Raw genomic sequence first — 22,910 nt, 5'->3', positions numbered from 1 at the left:
CATCATCATTTTAATCACACAAATGTATATTTATAAGAGGGTTTATATATGAGATTCTTCCTCTTCAAGTGGCACTTAATCTGAATTCAGTGCTAAGTATTTCCAAAATTAAAGGTGCCTAAAAGTATGTAACTTGTAACGTAAGGTCATGCCAAATATTTTATGTAATGTTATTGGTTGAGGGCAGCTCCAATGAACTAGATCGCTCAGGAAATGGCATTTCAGGAGCGGAATGTTTAAGATATGCTGATAAAGCTGAATAGAAAAATCTAAGCTTGAGAGAAATAAACATGATTTAATGATGATGTAGATGATCCAATACATAAAATTTCTCAATAACAATTAAAATTACAAAACATATCAGTTCCCACCTTTATCAAATTTTTCAAAGGTGTATGTCCTGCGGAAACCTTGTGAACAAATAAGGTTTCCAAAAGGTATCGGATATAGTGTATACAATGACAGAAGCAGGCCAAGCTAGAAAGAAAATAAAACACAAACACATTAAATTCCCTTCCAAAAAATCTGGGTCACCTTATATATAAGATGTTTTAATTTTTTTTTTTTTTTTAGTTTACTACAACTTTCTTTTTCTTTTTTTCTTTTATTATTTTTTTATGTGGACCATTTTTAAAGTCTTTATTGACTTTGTTACAATATTGTTTCTGCTTTATGTTTTGGTTTTTTGGCCTCGAGGCATGTGGGAATCTCAGCTCCCTGGCCAGGGATTGAACCCACATCCCTTACATTGGAAGGCAAAGTCTTAACCATTGGACCACCAGGGAAGTCCCTTTTTCTTATTTTTGAAGTTACATCTTTTTTAAAATTAATTTTTACTGGAGTATAGTTGATTTACAATGTTGTGTTAGTTTCTGCTGTATAGCAAAGTGAATCAGTTATACATATACATATATTCACTGTTTTTTAGATTCCTTTCCCATATAGATCATTACAGAGTATTGAATAGAGTTCCCTGTGCTATACAGTAGGTTCTTATTAGTTATCTATTTTATACATAGTAGTGTGTATATGTCAATGCCAATCTTTCAATTTATCCTTCCCCCACTTTTCCCCCTTGGTAATCGTAAGTTTGTTTTCTCATCTGTGACTTTATTTCTGTTTTGTAAATAGGTTCATTTGTATGCTACAACTTTCTATTTATCAGGAAATATTGTTTCTGGTAACCAAAACACAAGTTTTTTTGATATTTTTATTTTCTAGAAAATTTCTAAATTTATTTAATAATAAAAGTACTGTAACAACAGTTTCTATAAATTTACTTCTGATGACTCTCAAAATATTTCATAACAACAGTCATTAACTGTATGTTTACATCTGCCCAAGGAATATATATATAAATATAATAATTGTAAATATGCTCATTTCAAAATGCCTTAAGACTGAAGCAGAAAATTTACAACTTTAAAAGTATTCAAAACATACTTACAATGCATTTGACATTTTATAATATCCAAAATACTTTTTTCATTGTCTGATTGTCCTTTAGCAAGTACCATAGACTGAAAAAGTTGGAATTTCCTTTCCTATGGAGTCAATGCAGCTTTTGTTTTGTTTAGTTTGTTTTATGTTTGGTCTTTGACTGCCTAACATATTGCAGTATTTTGTGTTGCTTTGTTTTTGTTGCTATTCTAACATATCACCTCTTCTTGTCATTTATATAACTAATATTTAAAAAGTAGATGTCAAATATGGTTTATAGAAATATGTTTTCTTGTTTATATTTAAAATATTTTCTATTAAAATATGCATCTATTTTATTATAAATAAACCTGTAAAACTTCAAAAACTATAATTGTTTTTCAAGAAAATCAATAAGGATCAAAGATCATATACTTAAATGTATAAAGGTTAAGCATAAAAATAAGCATTTCATTTACAATATGTAAAATCAAACATTGAGTCTACACTGTAAGTTTATATTAAACACAATGAATTAATGATTTCTGGTATTAATAAGAATGACTTTAGGGAAAACAAATAATTAATCAAACAAAAACAAACCAACCTGGCTAAATCATTAGGGAATAGATCATTATTCATTAATTCATAAAAATATAATTGTGCACCTATTATGGGAGAGACATGTTCTGTGTGATGTGTATATCTAAGAACAATAGACAAATTCTGAAAGAAGTGAGAAAACAAAGTGTAGATATTTGGGGACAGAGCTTTCTAGACAGTAAGAGAAGCAAAAACAAACATCCTGATATAGGAGGTTGCATGTGGGTTCAAAGGACTGGTAAGAGAATCAGCATCTCTCTTAACTTCTTGGTTCTTTTGAAGAATATTTATATAAATACTTGAGTAGTAGAATTTTCCATTTTGTAAGAAAGCAGAAAAATTATCTTATGCCCAGCAATGTAGCAGAGCACTGAATGAGAAATTTTAATTTAAACTATGATTAAATTAGTTCACATATTTAATTTATATTTCACGATTAGGGCATAGATATTAGCATAGCAGCTAGCTATGACTTAATATCTGGATATATACCACTTTGCACATTATTGGACTTTGTACTTACCAAGTTTGATTTCATTCCAAAATATTCTATTTAATTATGGTTGACCTCCCTTCAAACATCAACTCTTTCTCTTTCCAGTGCTAAACTAATTGAACATCCATAAATAGGCTTGGGTCTCTTTTTCCCAAATGTAATATTTGAAAATATCTTATGTTTCATCAAGTAAGTTTCAAGGTATGAGGACTGTGAAAAAAGACACTTTATAGAGCTGCAAGGGAGGCAGTGTACCAGGTTTCTGTTGAGGAAGAATATGAAGGCAATGCTCAGATAAAAGGTTGACAATATAAGAAATTTGCTAACAGTGGACTTTGAATTGCAGAGGGCACAGTGGAAGGATTCCAGGAGTTGAGAAGGGCTCAGGAAAGGCAACAAAAAGAAGATTTTAGAGTTTTTTTTAGATGGAGTGTGGTATATGAGGGATGACCTGACCTCTACTAGACACTCAAATTTCAAAAGTAGTTTGTGTGTTTGTGTGTATCTCCTCTGAATGATTTAATATAAACTTCACATATTTGCTCCTTAGGAAGAATGTGGAACAGATACATTTATCACTGAGAAGTTATAAAACATGCTGTGTTTGTGTTTAAGAATAATAACCAACTGTCGTTCAATTCCTTTGAGAATGCTGCTGGGGAAAAAAAAACGTGTTCTTTTTTCATGCTGTATATATATCTGGTACACATTATATGTTTGATCTAAAAAATGAGGGCAATTACATTCACCTATGAACACTCCATCCCAGACTTTCTAAATGAATTTGGCATTCTCTTAACTTAAGAAAAAGAAAGGTAGACTTTAACATTCCAAAAGGCCCTGAGCAACTTGCCAGATACTGACCTGACTATGATCCCTGAGATCCAATCTCCCCTTGCTTCTCTGTGCCTCTACTCTCCTAGCTTTCTGTCTGCTCCTACAAAGCATCAAACTGCTATGTACCACAGATAATTTCCATATGAAGATTCCTCAGATTTACTAGTTAAAATCTGACACGTCCCTTCAGAAAACAAAGAAAAATGTTCAAACATAACTTTCATAGAAAAGCCCATTTCAGAACTCACATCCAGATCAGGTTCCTCTGTTTTTATACTCTAAAAGTGCCTAATATAAAATAAATTTTCATGTAACTGGTTCATGTATTTATTCATACAGAACATTACTATTGAGTATTTTTTATAAATCAAGTAATGTGTTAAGCAGCAAAATTGACTGAGCACCAAAAGACACCCGTTATAGAAATTAAACTCTATAGAGGGAAAGACACAAATGACTATGTAAATATATAATTTTAAAGTAATAAACTGTATAAAGGAAAAACATTTTAGTAACGTATTTCTCATTGAAGGAATAGGAATGGCTAATAGTAATATTGAGCTCTATTTGAAGTTTGAAAAAAATAAAGAAGAGGGAGGCAATGGAGGAAGAGGGATGGTGTGTAAGGGCATGGTAGGTGTCAGGACAAGGGTGGTAATTGTTGCTGGAGTACAGGATTAAGAATGAAGGAAAGACAAATCTGAGATGAGAAATCCAGGAGTCAAATTATTCTCTGTCTTCTAGCATCCTTATGACCTGAATTTTGCTTTTTAATTCACTTAGAGTTTAGTCATTTGCCCAGGTTCCTTTTTTTTTTTTAACAGATTTCTAACTCTACATGTCAATGTAGCATCTTGAATGATTATTCTTTCTCTTTAATTTGTTATTTGATATGAAGAGAGAAAGAGAGAAGGAGACTATTTCTACAATACGTGAAGAACTGTAGTTATATATTCTGCTTTGATAACTGTCCTGGTTAAAAGTAAAATTTAATTTTGTAATTTTTAAAACCTTTTTCTTCCAGTTTATTAGTTCAGTCATTATTTCTTTTCTACTCAATGTTGCCCATGTTTTTAGGGAAGTATTAATATTTTGAGTCCTATATATGGCCTCTCAACTTTGTAATATTAAGCTTTTCTCTTGTTGATTGTGATCATTATTAACTGAAATTACCTCTGCTTTAAGGTATACTTAAAGTATTAAGTATATTAAGTAATAGTTCCTGTTTATAAACTTAAAAGTTGGCATGCATACATTACTTCTTGTTATCTAAAATATATTACCCTAAAATTCAATCCACTATAATTGTGTTTACAAAAAATATTTATTAGCATAATGTCTGTACTAGTTTGTCTCCTCCTTAATCTATATGTTCCATGTATATGTATTACTTACTGTACTACTGGGTGACGTAATCTTCTAGAGCTCTCTTTCATGTCATATATATATGGAATCCTCAAATAAAAGAGGAGATATATTAGCAGAGGTCCTGTGTATTCAGCCAAAAATACCTAAAAAAAGAAGGTGATTTAGATTAAACAGTACATTTTATAGATATGATTAAGATTTACTTAGGACCATAATAAGCATGTCCACAGACTTAGCCTGCTACGTAAATTGGTGAAATGGACAGGTGAGCATCTATTCTTGAAAAAGAACTAAATTAAGTGCTATCACAAATAGCAAGAAGTCTTCCTTGGAAGAATTAGCCAAGTGTTAAGGAAAAGGACAATCATAAATGGTTAATTTAACTAAAAATATTGAACATAATGATTTCTTCATAAATAGTACACTGGAATTTTTATTTAATCAAACAATCATAATGCATTTCTCATGTCTCTCCAGCCCCATACAAATGAATCTTCTGTGTTAACTGTCTTTGTCATTGAATGGAATGGGAAATAGTTTCTCTTTCTTTCTTTTAATCTTTTTATGGCCATGTCATTTTGAACTCAATTGATTTGACACTTATTCAGATTGAAATAATTTACTTCTCATTTTTAGAAATTTTAGATTAATTCTAATGAGTCTGAGTGAGTAGTTTTATAAGATTGACTTCTGAATTCTGGAGCTAAGTGGCAACCATGTATGTGGAGAGAGATATCCAATCTACAGAGACACAATCATAAAAATTGGAAAGATAATTGAAAATGAGACCTTGTGATTGCAGAAAGATAATTGACTTGTTTTCTAATAGTTTTCTGAATCTGGTGACTGTCAATTATTTGGTTTTGTTTTGATGCTAAAACCAGGTTAAAGTCACATTCTGAAAATTTCAGGCAAAAAAGCAAAAATAATTTCCTCTATGGGTGTTCAAAGAGAAGAGAAAGAATACAAACATGACAATGATTAATTCGACTGCCGTTACTACTTTGCTTTGTCTTTGCCAATTTTTATCATTTTTCTAAGGTAGGAAACTTGAAGTTGTACATATTTTGCTCAAAAATACAGGTGTTCACATTGATTATTAATTATGCTCTTATCTCTGGTGAGAATTTTGTATAGCTACATGGTTAAAATATATGATATATGAACATACATATATAATTACATATATATGTATATATACATACGTGTAAATAGCTATTTATACATGCAGGTTTCTTCAGTTATACTTTTTCTAAATGATATTTATTATCTCATGAGGCAAGAAAGACGTCTATGTGAGGATAAGAACAGTGCAACGTCCAATAAATTCAGTATTAAAGCAACATTTTTACTGAGAGAAGAGACTATATTAATTTATGGCATACAACATTCCTGATTATTCAGATATGGAATAAAAATGTTTATCACTTTTTTTTTTTTTTTTTTTTTCGGTACGCGGGCCTCTCACTGTTGTGGCTTCTCCCATTGCGGAGCACAGGCTCCGGACACGCAGGCTCAGCGGCCATGGCTCACGGGCCTAGCCGCTCCGCGGCATGTGGGATCTCCCCGGACCGGGGCACGAACCCGTGTCCCCTGCATCGTCAGGTGGACTCTTAACCACTGCACCACCAGGGAAGCCCCGTTTACCACTTTTGAATATCTGATAATATAGTCTAGTTAATAATACTCTAGAACAATTAGGATAGTGATTGTTTTATTACAACAAAAAGTTTAAAATATCTATTTCAATGCCTCTGACCTAGTCAAGTCAATTTTGAGCAAGTTCTATTGTAATATGTCAGAAATGAAAAATATTGTAAACAATAGTTAACCTGACCAAATGTCACTCTTTATTAAGTTAGTAAAAATGTTATCACAAATATGAAACTTTTTTGGATCAGAGAAAATTAAACTACAATCTTGTCTCCATCATCTCCTAAAAAAAATCAGGGGAGCCTGCTAGCTTACAATAATATGTTCTAGAAGACCCAGCATTTTATCACAAATATTGTTCATGCTGAAACATGGGGGTTAAAAGAGTACCGAAGTATGAAGGATACATCCGGACCTGAAAGAACTGGAGGATAATAACAAATAACTTTTAGACAATGCATCTTTCAAGCAAAATGTCTATTTGGGTGCAGATAGAAGGAATAGAGATGTTTGATTATATTTAGGAAGTAATCAGAAAATAGATTTAGAGTAAAGAAAAACAAGAGCCATGCAGAGAAATATTAATAAAACAGACTTCTGAAACAGGAATTGCTCTTCTTCTACCAAAAAAGAGTAAAAACAAGACTAAAGCCAAAGTAAACATACAAACATATGTATTTACAGGTATACAGCCTAAGCAAAGCAGGTGAATTTACAAAGACTGGGAATTCCATAATCTAAAAGTTTAATAGAGATTCTATATTCAAAATAAGCAGATGCACTTTCTTGTTACTTTGAAGATATATACTACTTTTAAATTCCAATTTATTTCTGACATCAAGTTATTTTCATGCATCTCCTTATAGAAAGTTCTCTGTTTTAAACTTAGGTGTTGCTTTAAATGTAAAATCCATTATTTCTACTAGGCAAGCTATGTAATTGGGATTTTTGGAGCTTCTGTGGAATATTCAAATTGGTATATATCTAAATTGAAAAGGAAGAAGGCAATAAGCTGTTTAGAGAATATAAATTGAAACATTCAGCTGCAATTGTTGTGAACTGATTAAGACCCTTGTACTTAGACTGCACTTAATGTATTTCATTGTCCCTTAATTTTTTTTTTAGTCCTGTCATTATTAGGGTGGTGTTGGCTTTATTTATTTTCTAAAATAACAATTGACAGTCAAAAGCAAAATAAATTGCACATTTCACAGTTGTTGGAAATTGCTGACAAAAATAAAGTAGTGCCAACCTTAATTTTCCAAAGATAGGAGAGCTACTAAGTAAAATTACAAAAACATTTCCCAGTAGTAATATCACTTTTTACTCAGTGAACACTATTGAAGGTAATATGATACTAGAAGGGTTTTCTTAAAAGAAAAAAAAAACTATTATATGTATAACATATAATGGAGAATTCTATTCCCATGTTATTCAAACAAACCATCCTAATGAGATCAGCAAGAAAAATTGATCGAAATGTTTTTCAGCCTCCAAAGAGCTACTGAGTCACTGAAGAATTAGAAGGTCAAGATGTTTTAAATGGAGCTCCAGAGAAGTGATTGACCTGCGATATGAAGCTTGGTAACAGCCTGATAAAAAGACCAAAACTTTTGAGGGTGCTTGAGAATGGAAGTACAAAAATTATTGCTTGCTATCTTTTAAAGACAGAGGTGGCTCTATAAAATCTCCAGGATTTGGGCTGGGATCTAGAAGAGTTACAACTTAGGAGTGAAGATGAGGCAGAAATAGATCTGTCTTCATAGATACTGAAGCTCAGTCTGAAATCATTTTAATCATGGATTGGAATGAGATGACCTGTACACAATAGTGCCATTAGTCCATCTGCAGAATGATAGATTATCTTTGAAAGACAATAACATCATCCTAGGCCTCAAGTTATCTTTAAATTTATTCACATAAATTTTCCCACACTAAGTCAGAAATATGAAGGTATACAAGGAGTGAAGATATTATGACCATAACGAAGGACATTGAAAACAGGAGAACTAAAGATTCACATAACAGAATTATCAGTTAGATTTAGAAAACAATCTTTTAATGTTCAAAGAAAAATAAAAGATTGAGAATTGAGGCAGATATTTGAAAACTCTGAAAAGTATGAAAACGTAATATAAATCCCAGAAGGAGAATACAAAGAGAATAACAGAGAATCAAAAGATGACAAGATTATGCTAATTTTTCAAATTAAATATATATCAAACCATAGACTCAGATAACACATAAACCCAAAGCAGGATAAATAAAACCACAATCATAGCTATGTACACCATAATCAAACTTCTGATAATCAAACAAAAGTAGAATTTTAAATAAGCCAGGTAAAAGACTTAAGGAGTACAGTAGACTTTTCAACAAAAACAATGGGAGTCAGAAGTCAAAATAATGCAGTTTTGTGAAGTAAGGACAAAAATAACTGCCAACATGTATTTTTTTCTGCAAAAATATTCTCAAAGAATAGAAGTTAAATAAGTTCAATAAATACATTTTAAGATGAACAATAATTGAGAGAACTCATCAAAGACAGAACCAGAATAAAGCATTAAAAGTGTTTTTAAGGAAGAAGGAAAATGATACCAGATGTAAGCTCAGTATTAGAAGGAAAAACGAAATTGCAGTGAAAAGGATAAATTTAAATAAAGATTGGCCACGTGATATTATAGTAGTGGATTTTAACTTTAAAGTATATAATTAAAATATATCACAGTAATAGAAAATTCAGGAGGGGCCTAAATACCTTAAAGGTATTCAACTCTCTGTGAAGTATTTTCACATTAATAAACAATTTTTACTAGTATTTAATATTTTAAAGATGCACATTATAATCTCTTGGGTAATCACTAGAGTTAGTGAAAAATAAGATATAACTACCAAAATACCAGAGAGGCTAATAGAAAAGATAGTATGACAATTAATCCATATGGAGTAAGAAAAAAAAAATAGCCAACAATAGATTATAGGACACATGAGGCAAATTAAAAATAAACATTAAGTTTGACAATTAAAAAATAGATAATTCTTTATAATAAAAAACTATGATTAAAACGTAAAATATTAAACTATTAAACCATTAGAAGAACTCATAAAAGAAAAACTCCTGGCAAAAGTTTCTTACATATGATAGTGAAGGCAAGATCCTTAAAAGAAAACATTACTAAATTAGGTTGCATTAAAATTGAAAACTTTTTGTACAGCAACAAAAGTCCTGTTAAGAGGATGAAAAGACTAGTTAAAACTGAGAGAAAATATTTGCAAACCACGTATCAGACAAAGAACTTGTATGTGGAATATAAATGTTACTCTTAAAACTCAACAGTGGTCCCAGAGAAATAAAAAACTATGTTCATACCAACACCTACACTCAGATAGGTAGTAGCTTTATTTGTAACAGCAAAATACTGACAACTAGTCAAATGTCTGTCAATGGGTGAATAATTAAACAAACCCTGTTACATACATACAACTGAGTACCACTCACCAATAAAAAGAAGCTAAGTATTGATATACATGCAACAGCCAGTATGGATCCCAAGGGCACTATGCTTAGAGAAAAATAAACGTCAATCAAAAAATATTTGATTCTGTTTATATAGCAATTGCCACATGACAGAAATATAGAGTTGAAAAACAGATCGGTGGTTGCCCCAGGATAGGAAAAAGAGTGTGTGAATACAGAGGGGTAATATGAGGGAGTTCCTTTGTGGGAATGAATAATTCTGTATCTGATTTTGGTGGTGAATACATGAATCTATGCAAGAGATAAGTTGCATAGGACTATATACACACATGAATGAATATAAAAATAGTGAAAACTGAATAAGATCTTTAGTTAATAGGATTTGTGTGATGGGGATTATTATATTATTATAATAAACCTTTCTCCTAAGTCTTCCAATAAGTTCCATGAGGCAAGAGTTTTCTCAATATTCTGTAACAAACTCTTATTTCATGAAAATTATTAAAATCTTAATTTTGACTTTGCTAAATTGAAGAGATTATTTCTTACAAAGAGAATACTTATGATAGGGCTTCCCCGGTGGCGCAGTGGTTGAGAGTCCGCCTGCCGATGCAAGGGACACGAGTTCGATCCCCGGTCCGGGAAGATCCCACATGCCGCAGAGCGGCTAGGCCCGTGAGCCACGGCCGCTGAGCCTGCGCGTCCGGAGCCTGTTCTCCGCAACGGGAGAGGCCACAGCAGTGAGAGGCCCGCGTACCGCAAAAAAAAAAAAAAAAAAAAAAAAAAAAAAAAAAGAATACTTATGATAATGCTTTTATTATAGGAGTACATTTTAATATTTTATGAATGTGCAAGAACGTTATGTGTGGTAAAAATATTGCTTTTATTGTATAATTTGGTTGATATAAAGTGGGTGTGACTGCAATATAATGTGTATATTTTTAGCATTTAATAGGACTGACTCATTTGGAGCAAAAGAGTGTGTGAACCATAGGGTTGATTTTAAAATATCCAGCCTATTTTCAGAGTTCTCTTTGTCACCTAAATGACTTTCTTCCCAAATAAGCTATAATTTTCTAGTACAATTATCATAGAATTCTACCTTAGCACTTTTTCTCCTCAGTGCTTATCCAAATGCTGCAGCTGGAATTTCTTATGAACTCACAGTTATTGTCACTCACTCTGATATTATTTCTGTAGACAGAATTCCCTTTTCATTATAAATGTGGACAAAGACTCTGTGAATATTTTAACCTTCGAAAATCAAAATCTGCTAGACTAAAATCTCTTTTAGCAAAGGTCTGTAGATATCACATTTAAACACTAAGCCCTTTGCTTATTTGATGCATGTATTAGTAGGTTGTTTTGTAAACATTATGATATACTTCACAAGGATTCAGAATACTATAAACTCAGTTTTTAGTGCAACAAATTAGTACTCAGAGGCTCAGAAAATCTTGGAAACTAAAGGAACCATTTAACCAAACACACTAAAAGAATTATCTAAATACAGGAAGATAATGTATGTTAAAGGAGAAATTGCTGGAAAAGTAAAGCATGTGACAACATTTTGATTAATGAATGTAAACTGGAATTTCTCCTTTTGAGAATTAAATAACAATGTATAAATTATCATGTGTCTGTAATAATTTTAAAAATTGATTGTTTAACTATAAAGGGAAAACTCAAAGCACTATGCTGGCAAAAGAAAGCCATTTTGAATAGAAAATATTAAAAGTAACCATATCACAAATATTAAATAGAAGGTAATCAGAAAAAAACTTTTAAAATCTGAACAATATAAAAATAGGTTTAATTTAATTGAATAATAGAATGATTGCACTAGTCAAAATTATTTATCAGATTAACTCCTTAACTGCCTGTCACTAAATATCACATAGCTTCATAGCTTCTTTCTACTGAAGATATTCCATCTATTCCATTACTCATGAATATGTCAATACTTGTGAAGTAGTGTCAAGTATTTTATGTTTCTTAGTCCTCCTGTTTTTTAATATGGTCTTCATTCTTCTAATGTTATTGGATTCAGTTGCCACCACTTTGAAAACACCTCCTTCAAGAAAGTCAAAAGAATGCCCCACCCCTCACAACACAAAGAAGTCTTACTACTTCACTCTCAGTCTTTAAAATGTCCTCCCCACTGCCTTGGAACATTTTTTATTGAATATTCTCTCTCCACTCTTTCCAAACAAATGGGTCTTCATTATCCCGAGGCTCTTAGAAGGAAAAGTTGAAGAAACACTATGTAACTGACAAAGCATAGGGAAAGCAGAAAGCCATCGGTCATAAGATAGATTGACATTTAAAAAGGGATTTATCCTCCTTTCAACCATGTATTTTCATTTCTCCAATTCTTGAATGGAAATTTGGCCACTGATCATAGTAAGAATGGAAAATTTAAAATACCTTTAGTGCAATATTTTGTTTCGCTATGAATTTATTTGACAGAAAATGTCCTCTATGTCAACAAATTACGTCAAAATGTGGGACATGTTTATTGCATTTCAAATCGATACTTACTGTAGTCCAACTGACTTGTTGACCTAGGTCTGTAAAATAAAGTGTGACAATGGAGGAAGATGCAACACTTTGAATGGTTATGTAGTCCTTCAAAAAGGGCCCACCTTAAACAACAAGGAAATATCATTTTAATACAATTTCAAGGCATAATGGTAAATAATTTTAATGCGAAACCAGTGAAAGCTAAGGATGAATTTTACATAGAAATTGCAATTTACAGTAAATCTTTAAAGTAAGATAACGTGAATAAACCCATTTTATAAAATATATCTGGCAAATTTTCAAATACACAGTGGTTTCCCAATGCTATTTAAACAAAGTACAGACTACCACTAGCTACTATCATATTGTGTTCTGAGAAAATGTAATATTAGGTGATATCATAATCAACTATGATACAAGGTATTTTTAAAGTATAATTTTGTGTGTCAGTAGATACACATATCCGTTCTATAAATGATTTTATTATAAGATAAATTATTTGGAGTAGAATGATTTTAAAAGTCATTGCAAAGCACCTGGGGATAGGCATGATTCACCTTTTTAAAAGATGGTTATGGGTGCTGTGTGGTAACTGGGAAGAAAGGGAGCAAGATTACTTAGGAGGAAGTCAAAATTCGTCAATCAGGGTATGAGGTTTGTTTGGATTAACATGGCACTGGTGGAAATGTTAAAATTTCATCAATCCCAGACATATTTTGAACTTAGAGCAGGTTCAACTTGAGAGAAAAGGATTCAGTGAGATACAGGCAGTGCTTATATTTTTGACCTGAGCACTTATGTGCATTTTACTCTCATTAACTGTCATGAAGAAGATTGAGGAAAGAGTGGGATTTGGGGTGAAAATGAAAATTTCGGTTAGGGTGTATTTAGTGTGTGATATCTATTAGACCTGCAAGTGGGAGCTGTCAAGTAGGCAGTTGGATAGCTCTGTAGATGATTTAAAAGTCATTAACAGTTAAAGCCATGGGGCATGAAGAGATTATTTATGCATTCAGTTTGAAAAGGAAAGATAGAAACTAAGACTGAGATTTCTAGCACTCCAGGCTTTTGAAGTAAGAAGACATATATACCGCAAAGATTACTGAGAAGGAATTTCTCATTAAATAGGAGGAAAATAAACAGAACATGTCAAAAGATGTGTAAGGGAAATGTTCTGTTCTTAAAAATAAACACTAGGTAAGTCTGGCAAGTGTGTCCTGAAGAATATGTACAAAGATGTCCTTTTTAGCACTGTTTGTAATAGCAAAACATTGTAAAAAATCTTGTGTTCATAAATGAGATATGGATAACTATATTTTGTTTTATTTTTTTAATAAATTTTTTTAATTTATTCTGTACAGTATACTGTACAGAAAGAAAAATGAGTAGATTAGAGCCATATGTACCAACACGGATGTATCTCACAAGTATAATGCTATTAGTGTTGCTGTTGTTGTTTTTATTTATATTGTAGTTTATGTTAATCTATTTGTGATTTATATTATCTCCAGTCATGTACAGGTTTCATTTTATTCTCTATTATTGAAAGAAAGAGTAAGATGTTAATTTATGACTATCATTAGATGATTTTCAAAATCCAAGACATAGATTTACAATTATAGGTATTTTAACATAACATAAAAATATAAAATTGTTATATATTAATTTTGATAAATACAACATGAATATAATAGGCTATCACTTCCTTGATTAGGTTTTGATATATGGCTTCAAAAGAGATCATCTAGGTGGGCCTGAGTTAATAACAAATTCTTTAAATCTGCATGAAGGAGTCAGAAAGAGGGATGCAGAGCTTCAATATATTGATACTAGTTTTACAGACTAGGGTCTGGCCTCCTTAATCAGTAGAAATTTATCAGAGGCCAGACAAGAAATTCAGGTGAGGTTTTATTGGGACTCCTGCTACAGCAGGGGGAAGAGAGAACAAACAAAAGATTTCCTTGCATGCCCGCTCCCTGAGGCGAGGGAGTGCTTGTTCCTTATATGGGGTGAGGGTAGGAGTGTGTCCAGAGATAGGGCCAGAGGGGTGGCTTAGGTGTTTTGCCCACCTCTTAGGTGGTGTTGTGTGCAGGGGGCATGCGCAGCACCCTGCTCTTGCTCCCGACCCCCCCGGAATATGTGGGCCCAGGAGACCATGCCTAATGGAAGCCCATCCATCTATGTGATACTTTGACCATTTAAGACCACTGAATTTTCTGCCTGAATTAACTCAAGTAATACATTTTTGGGGGGCATTTTCTCCCAAGAATGGGCCAGACACTAAGGTGCATACTTCTAACCTTACGGGTTTGTCAAGGCTGTTTTATAATGGGTATGGATGGTTGGAGTCAGGGATGGGAAGAGAAGGACCAACTCTACCCATGCTTCAACTTTCTGTTGAACAAATCTAATGGTTCTAAGAATTAGAAATTCAACACTGTACTTCCAGGACCTTATGAAGTATATTAATCGCAGTAATAAGAGAGAGCACATTTTAGTTACCAGTTTGTATGACAGATTTATTGCAATAATGACTGCAATTATTCACCATTACCATAACAACACCATTTGCAATATAACTTTTAGTTCCTTCTATTAAGAGTTGGTGTCTATTTTCCCACCCCTTGAATATAGGCTAGCCTAGTGTCTTGCTTTGACAAATAGAATGTGGGACAAGGGATCATATCCCAATTCTAAGCCTGAATCTCATGAATTCTTGAGTGCTTGTGCTCATTTATTTGCACCTCTGACGCCACCATGATAACAAGCCCAGAATATTCTGATGAAGCATAGAGCAGAGAGGAGTGACTGTAGTCGTGGCCATCTTAAAAAGGTCAGTCTTCAACAATCCGCCAGTTGACTGTAGCTATTTGAGTGAGATTAGCCAAGCAAAGCCAAGTTCAGCCCAGCTCAGCAGAAGCACTGAGCTAAATAAACCTTTGCTATTTTTCACATAAAAATCAATTGCTTACTCTTTTATTTGTGTTTTAGCAGTCTTTTGTGTCAGGAAACTGTAAAGGACTCTAAATTCACATGGCATCATTACTTATAGTGCAATCATTCTGGCAAATGTATTCTGGCAGCAACTATAATGTAAATATTCATGCCTTGCTTTGTTTTGGTGTTAAGTCTTTTTCCTTAATATTAATAGTTACAACTATGTTCAATGAAGCATCTACCATGTACAAATCATTATAGCATTTTATAAACATAATCCTATTTAATACTTACAAACCTTCCCACCCCACCCCCCCACACACACAAAAAAACATGTTAGGTTCTTTATTAGCTCTACTTTATAAAAGAAGACTCTAAAGATAAGTAGAAGAGTCAGGTTTAAAATTCTGCATTACTGCAAATAACCTCTTCTTGGCACCATGTCCTGCTTGTATTACTAAATGCATTGATTCGTTTTTTAAAATATGCCATCATATTCCTATCAAAGAACACTTGGAGGGTTATACTTTATTCAGATCACACCCTGGAACACTTAACCAGGTATATAAGTGAGGGGAAAGTAAAAAGTCACATTCACCAGAAAGGGTGAAGTAACAGAAATCCCCCAGTCCCATATAGTGTCCTTCAAATTGAAGTTACACTTGACATTGATGCCTGTGGCATTCTCAGTTTTCTTTATATAAGAGTCAAGTTCAGAAAACAAAACCACTATTTCATTTTATGTTATTTCAGTATCCGTGTGTTGAAAGGTATTTATGTGCCTGGCACATACTATGCCCTGCAGAGGCAGAAATAAACAAGACAATGATTCTCTTTTAAACTCTAGCCAGATGGGAATTTGTCTTGAACAATTGAGTTTGGAAAAATGTGAGACCTTAAGAAAGTGTGACTTTTAAGAATGATGTGGATTCCTATGTTTTCAACATAGACATCTCATAGAAAGATGGAATATTTAAGATAACAATGAAAACAGAATATCTTAGAGAAATCCAAGAAAATCATCATTTGTCCTTAAGTGAATGTGATATCTAAGAAATGATACACTGAATATTAGGAAAAGCAAAAACTGCAGAAAAATAAAATTCAGTTCACAATTGAATGGAAAAATTTAGATATTGAAATTCCTTAATAGATGCCTCTTGTAGACTTACTATCATGGACCTGAACTGAGTAGCCCCCCCAAATTTACATTCTACCCACAGTTTTTATTTAACAAGTCCAAATTTAAGGTCATGTTGATGCAATGTCAAAAACAATGATTCTAAACAGGATTCGCTTTAGTGTGTATATTTATAAATTTTCTGAATGGAGAATAGGGTTTGAAATTTTGAAATACTTGAGGGTTATTAATGGATACAATACTTTTCCCTATAATTCATTCATTCTGTTCCTCCTTACCTCCCTTATTCTGTTTTTAAATAGAAAAAAAAAGGAAACAGAGCTAAGCTGTATCCCTGAGTATATATCAGGAAGCAGTAGATTGCAGGAATATAGCAGTAAAAGCTTTTGATACAGATGTTAGTTCAGATCCTGTCTCCAATACACACTGACAGTGAATGTGTGAAATTTATTTCTGTAAGACTAAAATTCCTTGCCCATAAAAGGGGAACATTACCTTTTTGGGAGGATCAAATGAGATAATATATTTAAAGTATTTATTACAATACCTGCCATTTAGTAAGTGATAAATAAATATTATCTATTGAGACAGCAAAGGGACTCAAATAAATAGATTCGTAAAATTGGTTCTTACCACGTTCTAGCTGCAGGCCCACTCGAGAAGGGTACCACTTTGGACCTATTCAATGAAAAATAACATTTAATTGTAAGCACAGGTGTAAACACATTTTATTTATTTATTTTTTAAATAAATACATTTATTTATTTATTTATTTATGGCTTCATTGGGTCTTCATTACTTCTTAGGGGCTTTCTCTAGCTGTGGTGAGAGCGGGCTACTCTTCGTTGAGGTGTGCGGGCTTCTAATTGCGTTGGCTTCTCTTGCAGAGCACAGGCTCTAGGCATGCAGGCTTCAGTAGTTGTGGTACGTGAGCTCAGTAGTTGTGGCTTGCGGGCTCTAGAGAGCAGGCTTAGTAGTTTTAGTGCACGGGCTCTGCGGCATGTGGGATCTTCCCACACCAGGGCTTGAACTGTGCCCCCCTGCATTGGCAGGCGGATTCTTAACCACTGTGCCACCAGGAAGCCCTAAACACATTTTAAAAGCAATAGTTTCCATTGGAAGACAGATTAGATCTCAGGAAGTGAATAAAAATTATCATTCAGTGCCAGAAATGGAGATAGTGGTTATCCTTTGCAGGGTGCTGAGAAACACTGTGGATAGTTCTGGAAGAAAGCATGATGGGAGCTTTAGGAGTGGTGTTTTTCTGCTTTTTGATCTGAGGACTTTTTAAGTAGTTGCATTCAATTTGTGGACATGTTCTAAAATAAGTGACCTATGACTTGTGTGCTTTTCGAAAATTATTCTTCAAAAAATAATCTTAAACATCTTCAATTAAAACTGGAGAACTCTGACTTCATTTAAGATTTATTTAACATTAGCATGTGAAAGTGAGTTATTTTCTCTATCAGGAGTAAGACACTCTATCAGAATAATATATACCATCGACTTTTAGTATTATGGGCATATTAATTATAGCAGAATCATCACTTTAGTATCTTCTACTTATACTACTATTAGTAATACATAGATTACTAAAAATTCTATCTGGTTAGGAAAATCAAAATACCTTTATTACACACTGCCATAAAAAAAATGTTGGTTCACAATTACCAGAATATAATTATTTTCTCTTAAAATGAATTCTATGTTACTATTTTAAAGTCTCTATTGAAAATTTAATTCTTAACTTTGAAGTACAATTTTAAGCACATTCAGTTAATAAAAAATAAAAGAAGAAATCATCAAAAGAATATTCCACAGTTGTTATTTCATTCTCAAAACATTACTTTCTAAAGTTTCAGAGTAATTAATGATAACATGGCATAACTAGACTATTGGGATCAATTCTTTCTAAATTTACTGCAAAAAGACAACTATACATGCAAGTTCTCATGGACAAAAAACTCATAAGTCAAAACTTGTAATCACAAGTTAAAAGCTATTTAGGATTATATCTAAACAAAATTTAGTAATAGCAAGGCAAATGAGGAAGACACAGACATTTAACTCTGACATTTGATTCTTTTTAATTAGAAAATATGCAGGTAAAGAGACTTTATTTTTGTTTTGTATTTACTAATAATTGTTATTATTTATATAGCCATTTGTTGTTCTGAAATGCATGTTAACATCATCTGTTGAAAAGCATTTATAAATAGCTATCTTTATTATTCATACTGAAAATCTGCTGCCAAAGAAGCATAATGGAAACAAATGCAAAGAGATGTCTACAGTTTTAATTGTTTCCAATTATGGATATTGAAGAAAAGACAAAACTTATAACATTCCATTTATATTTGACAAATAGTCATTGAGCACTTATGATTAGTGTGCATAAGCTGTCAAGTTCTGTCCATTTTAACAATATTCATGTAAAACATCATTTTTAATAGCACTTTATGATGCCTTTAATGGTGGAAATGCCAACGCAAAACTTACTCTATCATTTTAGGCAAATAGATATGTCTATGAACTAGATGAATCAATACTGGCTGAATCCACAATGATCAGTCAGAGGAGTCAGAAGCTCTAAACACCTTCAGGGAAAACCATGTCCTTCCAACTCTCTCAACAAGGATAAACTATAAATCTACTTATGAAATAAACCCGGCACTTAATGGTTGTGATCTTTGAATACTGTGTCCTAGTGAAAGAGAATTAATAACTGCCTATTAAAGCTATAGATTAGTTTCAGTCATCTTTTCAAAGAGCAAAGCATACATTTTCTGAAATGCTCTGTGATTGTTGGGGTGAGATGGAATAGGCTGGAAGAACAGCAGAGAAAAAGACAGTTTATAAGGGATAAAGGACCCATGTTGTACAAGGTTTTTTAGCATATATGAATGGTCTAGAATATTATTTATAATGCTGAGTACATTTGAATTTGGACAACTGGCTCACAGCTGAATTATGACTGTGTAGTAGATCTAATGCATCTGCCAGTATCTTAAATTACTTAAGGTATTGAACTTGACTTGTGTAACTCCTGTCATATTCTAGGCATGACTTCGCATTCTATCCTTGATGAATGGAAGTGTTCATATCACTATGTAGTAACATCCTAAATAAGTAATGTCTGCATGTAATTCAAATATATTTATTTTAGTAAGATAGGGTTTTCTAAACTGCTTGTGATCCATTAGTAAGTTGAAAAATAGAATTAATGTTATTCTCAGCATTATATAAAGGAGTAGAATAGAATAAAGCAGAAATGGATTGTCATGGCACTGGTTGTCATATATTAGGATAAACGCTGGATAGACAGGTTCAGTATTGTTTCTTGAATTTTTGTTTCAATAACTTAAATTATAGAGATACATTTGTGTTTTTATAAGATTAATGTTCATTCTTTATTCTGAATAATATGGATCTAATATATATATATTGTATTTTATTATAAAATAAAATACATTTCCTAAAGCTCTGTATTATAGAGTTTTTTATAAAAATTGGCATCAGTGATTGAATTAAATCCTGTAAGATAAATAAAATAGATTTAAAGGTTTGAACATTTTCTTTCTTCAAAAAGATTTGTTTTAAAATTTTGAAACATAAAGGAAGAGGGCAATAATATAATTATATTGGACATAAATCATCTAAAATATGTTATAAGCTACATACACTCAAGTACATATGCCAAGATGTACCTAAGAACATGTTGACTGCCATCATTTTATTATGATTGGAATTCCTCTTATAGAATATTGATCAACAGTATAAATTTTAACTGAAATGCACCATTCATATTTCCAGGTATTCAATTTTAGAAATGACAAAAGTCAGCAATAGAGAAATATTTTATTCTTGACTCACTGATGGCATGTGTTCTATCTTTGTGTATATGAAAATATAGAGCCAATTAGTAGTTACAACATACAGACTAAAGCATGCATAGATTAAATTATTTAGTGTGGTATAGTTTATAAGGTATTAAAATTATTCTTGTTAGTTCTTGATTACACATGGTATTGAATACTTAAATGAAACATATGTGTCATATTAATACTGAAAGAGGAGAAATTTAGAAGAAAAAATACTATAGGAACTTTTCAGAAATAATTAGTATCCTTCATGACCTAGAACTTGACTCCCTTACATAAGACTCTAGGTAAAACTTGCCCCCTAACCTCTACCATTTTCTTGATCACCAGTCCTACTAGGAGGGAGAAATTCTGAGAACAGTTAAGGATTAATTAAAGAAACCACTTAATTAACATGGTGGAATATTCATAGCGGACCACAGAGACGTTTGGGGAAAGAAAGCAGTGATTTATTTTTGTTGTTTACATCTTGGGTTCTTTGTGGCTGGTGCGGTGAGATGGGATGAAGAGTAAAGAGAAATAGAATGCAGTTCTTAAGAATATGCTATGCAGAGCTGGCTGTGTTCAAGAATTTAGCATAAGTAAGATAAAACAATGTTGTACAAGTTTCTATGCGGCTCAGCTCAGTGCCTCAAAATTCCATAACTGCATGTAGGAGAAAACAAGTGAATTTGTCTGGGTTGTTCACTGTGACCTACCACTAGATACAAGTGTTGCAGTCAGAGTTAATCTGGGAGATGACAGTTCCAGAGAGGAAGAAGCAAAGAAGGCCCATATTTTCTAAATAATTGATATATACAGGATATTAGGAAATACATTTGAAATGTTCAGAAAAATAAATATGTGACATGTCAACAAAACCTTTAGGTAATAAAGCCTCAAAAATGTAGCATCATAAATTTAAAGTGTATTAATTGTTATTTTCAATAACCCATTTGAAAAGTGAACTATATATAATTAATGTGTTTATATGTAATATAAATATTTTATATATTAACTTTTTTCAAATACAAGTACATATAAAAGGACTATGTGTATATATGTATAAAACAATGCAGATTCATTTTAAGGTTAAAAATATAAAAAATGGAAAAAATAGTTATATGAATAGATGAATAACAAGACATTAATACAAAAGAACCATTTAGAATTCTATCTGGAATAATAAAGTCTGGCATAATGTGAATATGTACTAAAAGTTAATATAATGCAAAATCTCTTAATGATATTCCCTATATGAAAATTAATAAAGGAAGGATATCATCAATATTTGATGAAGAGGTTTTCATGGTAAATTTCTGAGCATAGAACACTGCATTTCACCTTCAATAGACTTTTTTCTTACCCCAGAAAATGACAGTAATACTATAAATGCTAAAATAAACATAATTAGAAGACCATTAAAATCCTATAGGAAAGAAACATTTTTTTAAAAAATCTCTAAAACTTATGAAATCAACTTGATTTAATCTAAAATGATTTCCTGAAATGAACTAAAATAACTGCAAGTGTAATTGAAAAACAATTGTGAACCAGTAGCTGCTAAGTGCATTTCAAATGGCATCCCATTTCAAGATAACCTTGTAAGGCAAGCAAATAAAACCAGAGTGTAATGAGAAATAAATTAAAGGAACTATAAGCATGAGGTAAAATAAAGAAATTAATTTTCCAGAAGAGGGATGGTAGTAGTCTCCTGTGCTTAAATTCTATGACACCAGATCTGAGTTTTGAACATACATCTATACACAGCACTTTGAAGAAAAGATAACAGGCAAGAGGCCATTTGTTGAAAACATCAAGCATGATGATTGGTCTTGAAATGCTGCTTTTCATGAGGTGATTCTGAAACATTGTATATATTTTATCTAAAGAAAAAGATTTAGGGGAAAATGAAAGTAATTTTTAAATACTGAAAAATTATTAAGCAGAATAAAAACAAGGACTATTAAAAACACCTTTAGGGTTAACTGGAAGAAAGAGTATTTGTGCAAGGTAAGAATTTCACTGAAAGTGGTTAACCACTGGCTTCCTCTCATAGATATGTGTAATGTGAATATTTAAAAGGTAATGTAGCATAAATTCCTCTATTTTGTGGGGAGGTGGACTGAAAAACTTTTAAGATACATATCACTTCTCAAAAAAGCATTTATTAATAATTCTGTATTATTAAAAAATGAATACCTGAAACTTTGTATCAGGTTTTGTCAATCATCCTAATAATATATATTTTTAATCCTTGCTTAAGGTAAATTAAATTAAGAAAAATAATTGGCATAATAAGCATAAACTACATAACATGCATAATGCTTGTATGTATAATAAGCAGACATAAAATTTTTCATCATAGAATATTCATACTGTAAAATTCTTCAAGATATATCTACTATTAATCATAACAATGAAAAAGATAAGGCCAAGTATGATGAAATTATTTGCCTAAATTAAATCAATGATTTAATGGTTAAGTCTGGTCTAGCACCCAAGACTCTCAATTCTCAATTTACTAAACTTTCTAATATACCGTGTTTTATTTTTTTTCTGATTCTTTTAAATCAGTAAATAGCATGTCAAAGA

The 22,910-nt window shown here is 32.0% G+C and overlaps 1 protein-coding gene across 1 annotated transcript in view; it reads right to left on the bottom strand.

Annotated features, from left to right (window-relative positions):
* TECRL (trans-2,3-enoyl-CoA reductase like) overlaps nt 1–22,910 on the bottom strand; it is a 92,199-nt gene that overhangs the window by 27,522 nt on the left and 41,767 nt on the right. The window contains exons 3-6 of the mRNA XM_060011737.1: nt 17,089–17,133; nt 12,396–12,499; nt 4,751–4,866; nt 372–477 (exon numbers count right to left, since the gene is read on the bottom strand). Coding sequence (XP_059867720.1) covers nt 372–477; nt 4,751–4,866; nt 12,396–12,499; nt 17,089–17,133 — 371 coding nt within the window. The remainder of the gene's footprint in view (nt 1–371; nt 478–4,750; nt 4,867–12,395; nt 12,500–17,088; nt 17,134–22,910) is intronic.

This window comes from Delphinus delphis, chromosome 5, assembly GCF_949987515.2.
Source record: "Delphinus delphis chromosome 5, mDelDel1.2, whole genome shotgun sequence".
Classification (NCBI taxonomy): domain Eukaryota; kingdom Metazoa; phylum Chordata; class Mammalia; order Artiodactyla; family Delphinidae; genus Delphinus; species Delphinus delphis.
The sequence above is the reverse complement of the archived record's forward strand: the minus strand, read 5'-3'. Positions and strand labels throughout refer to the sequence as shown.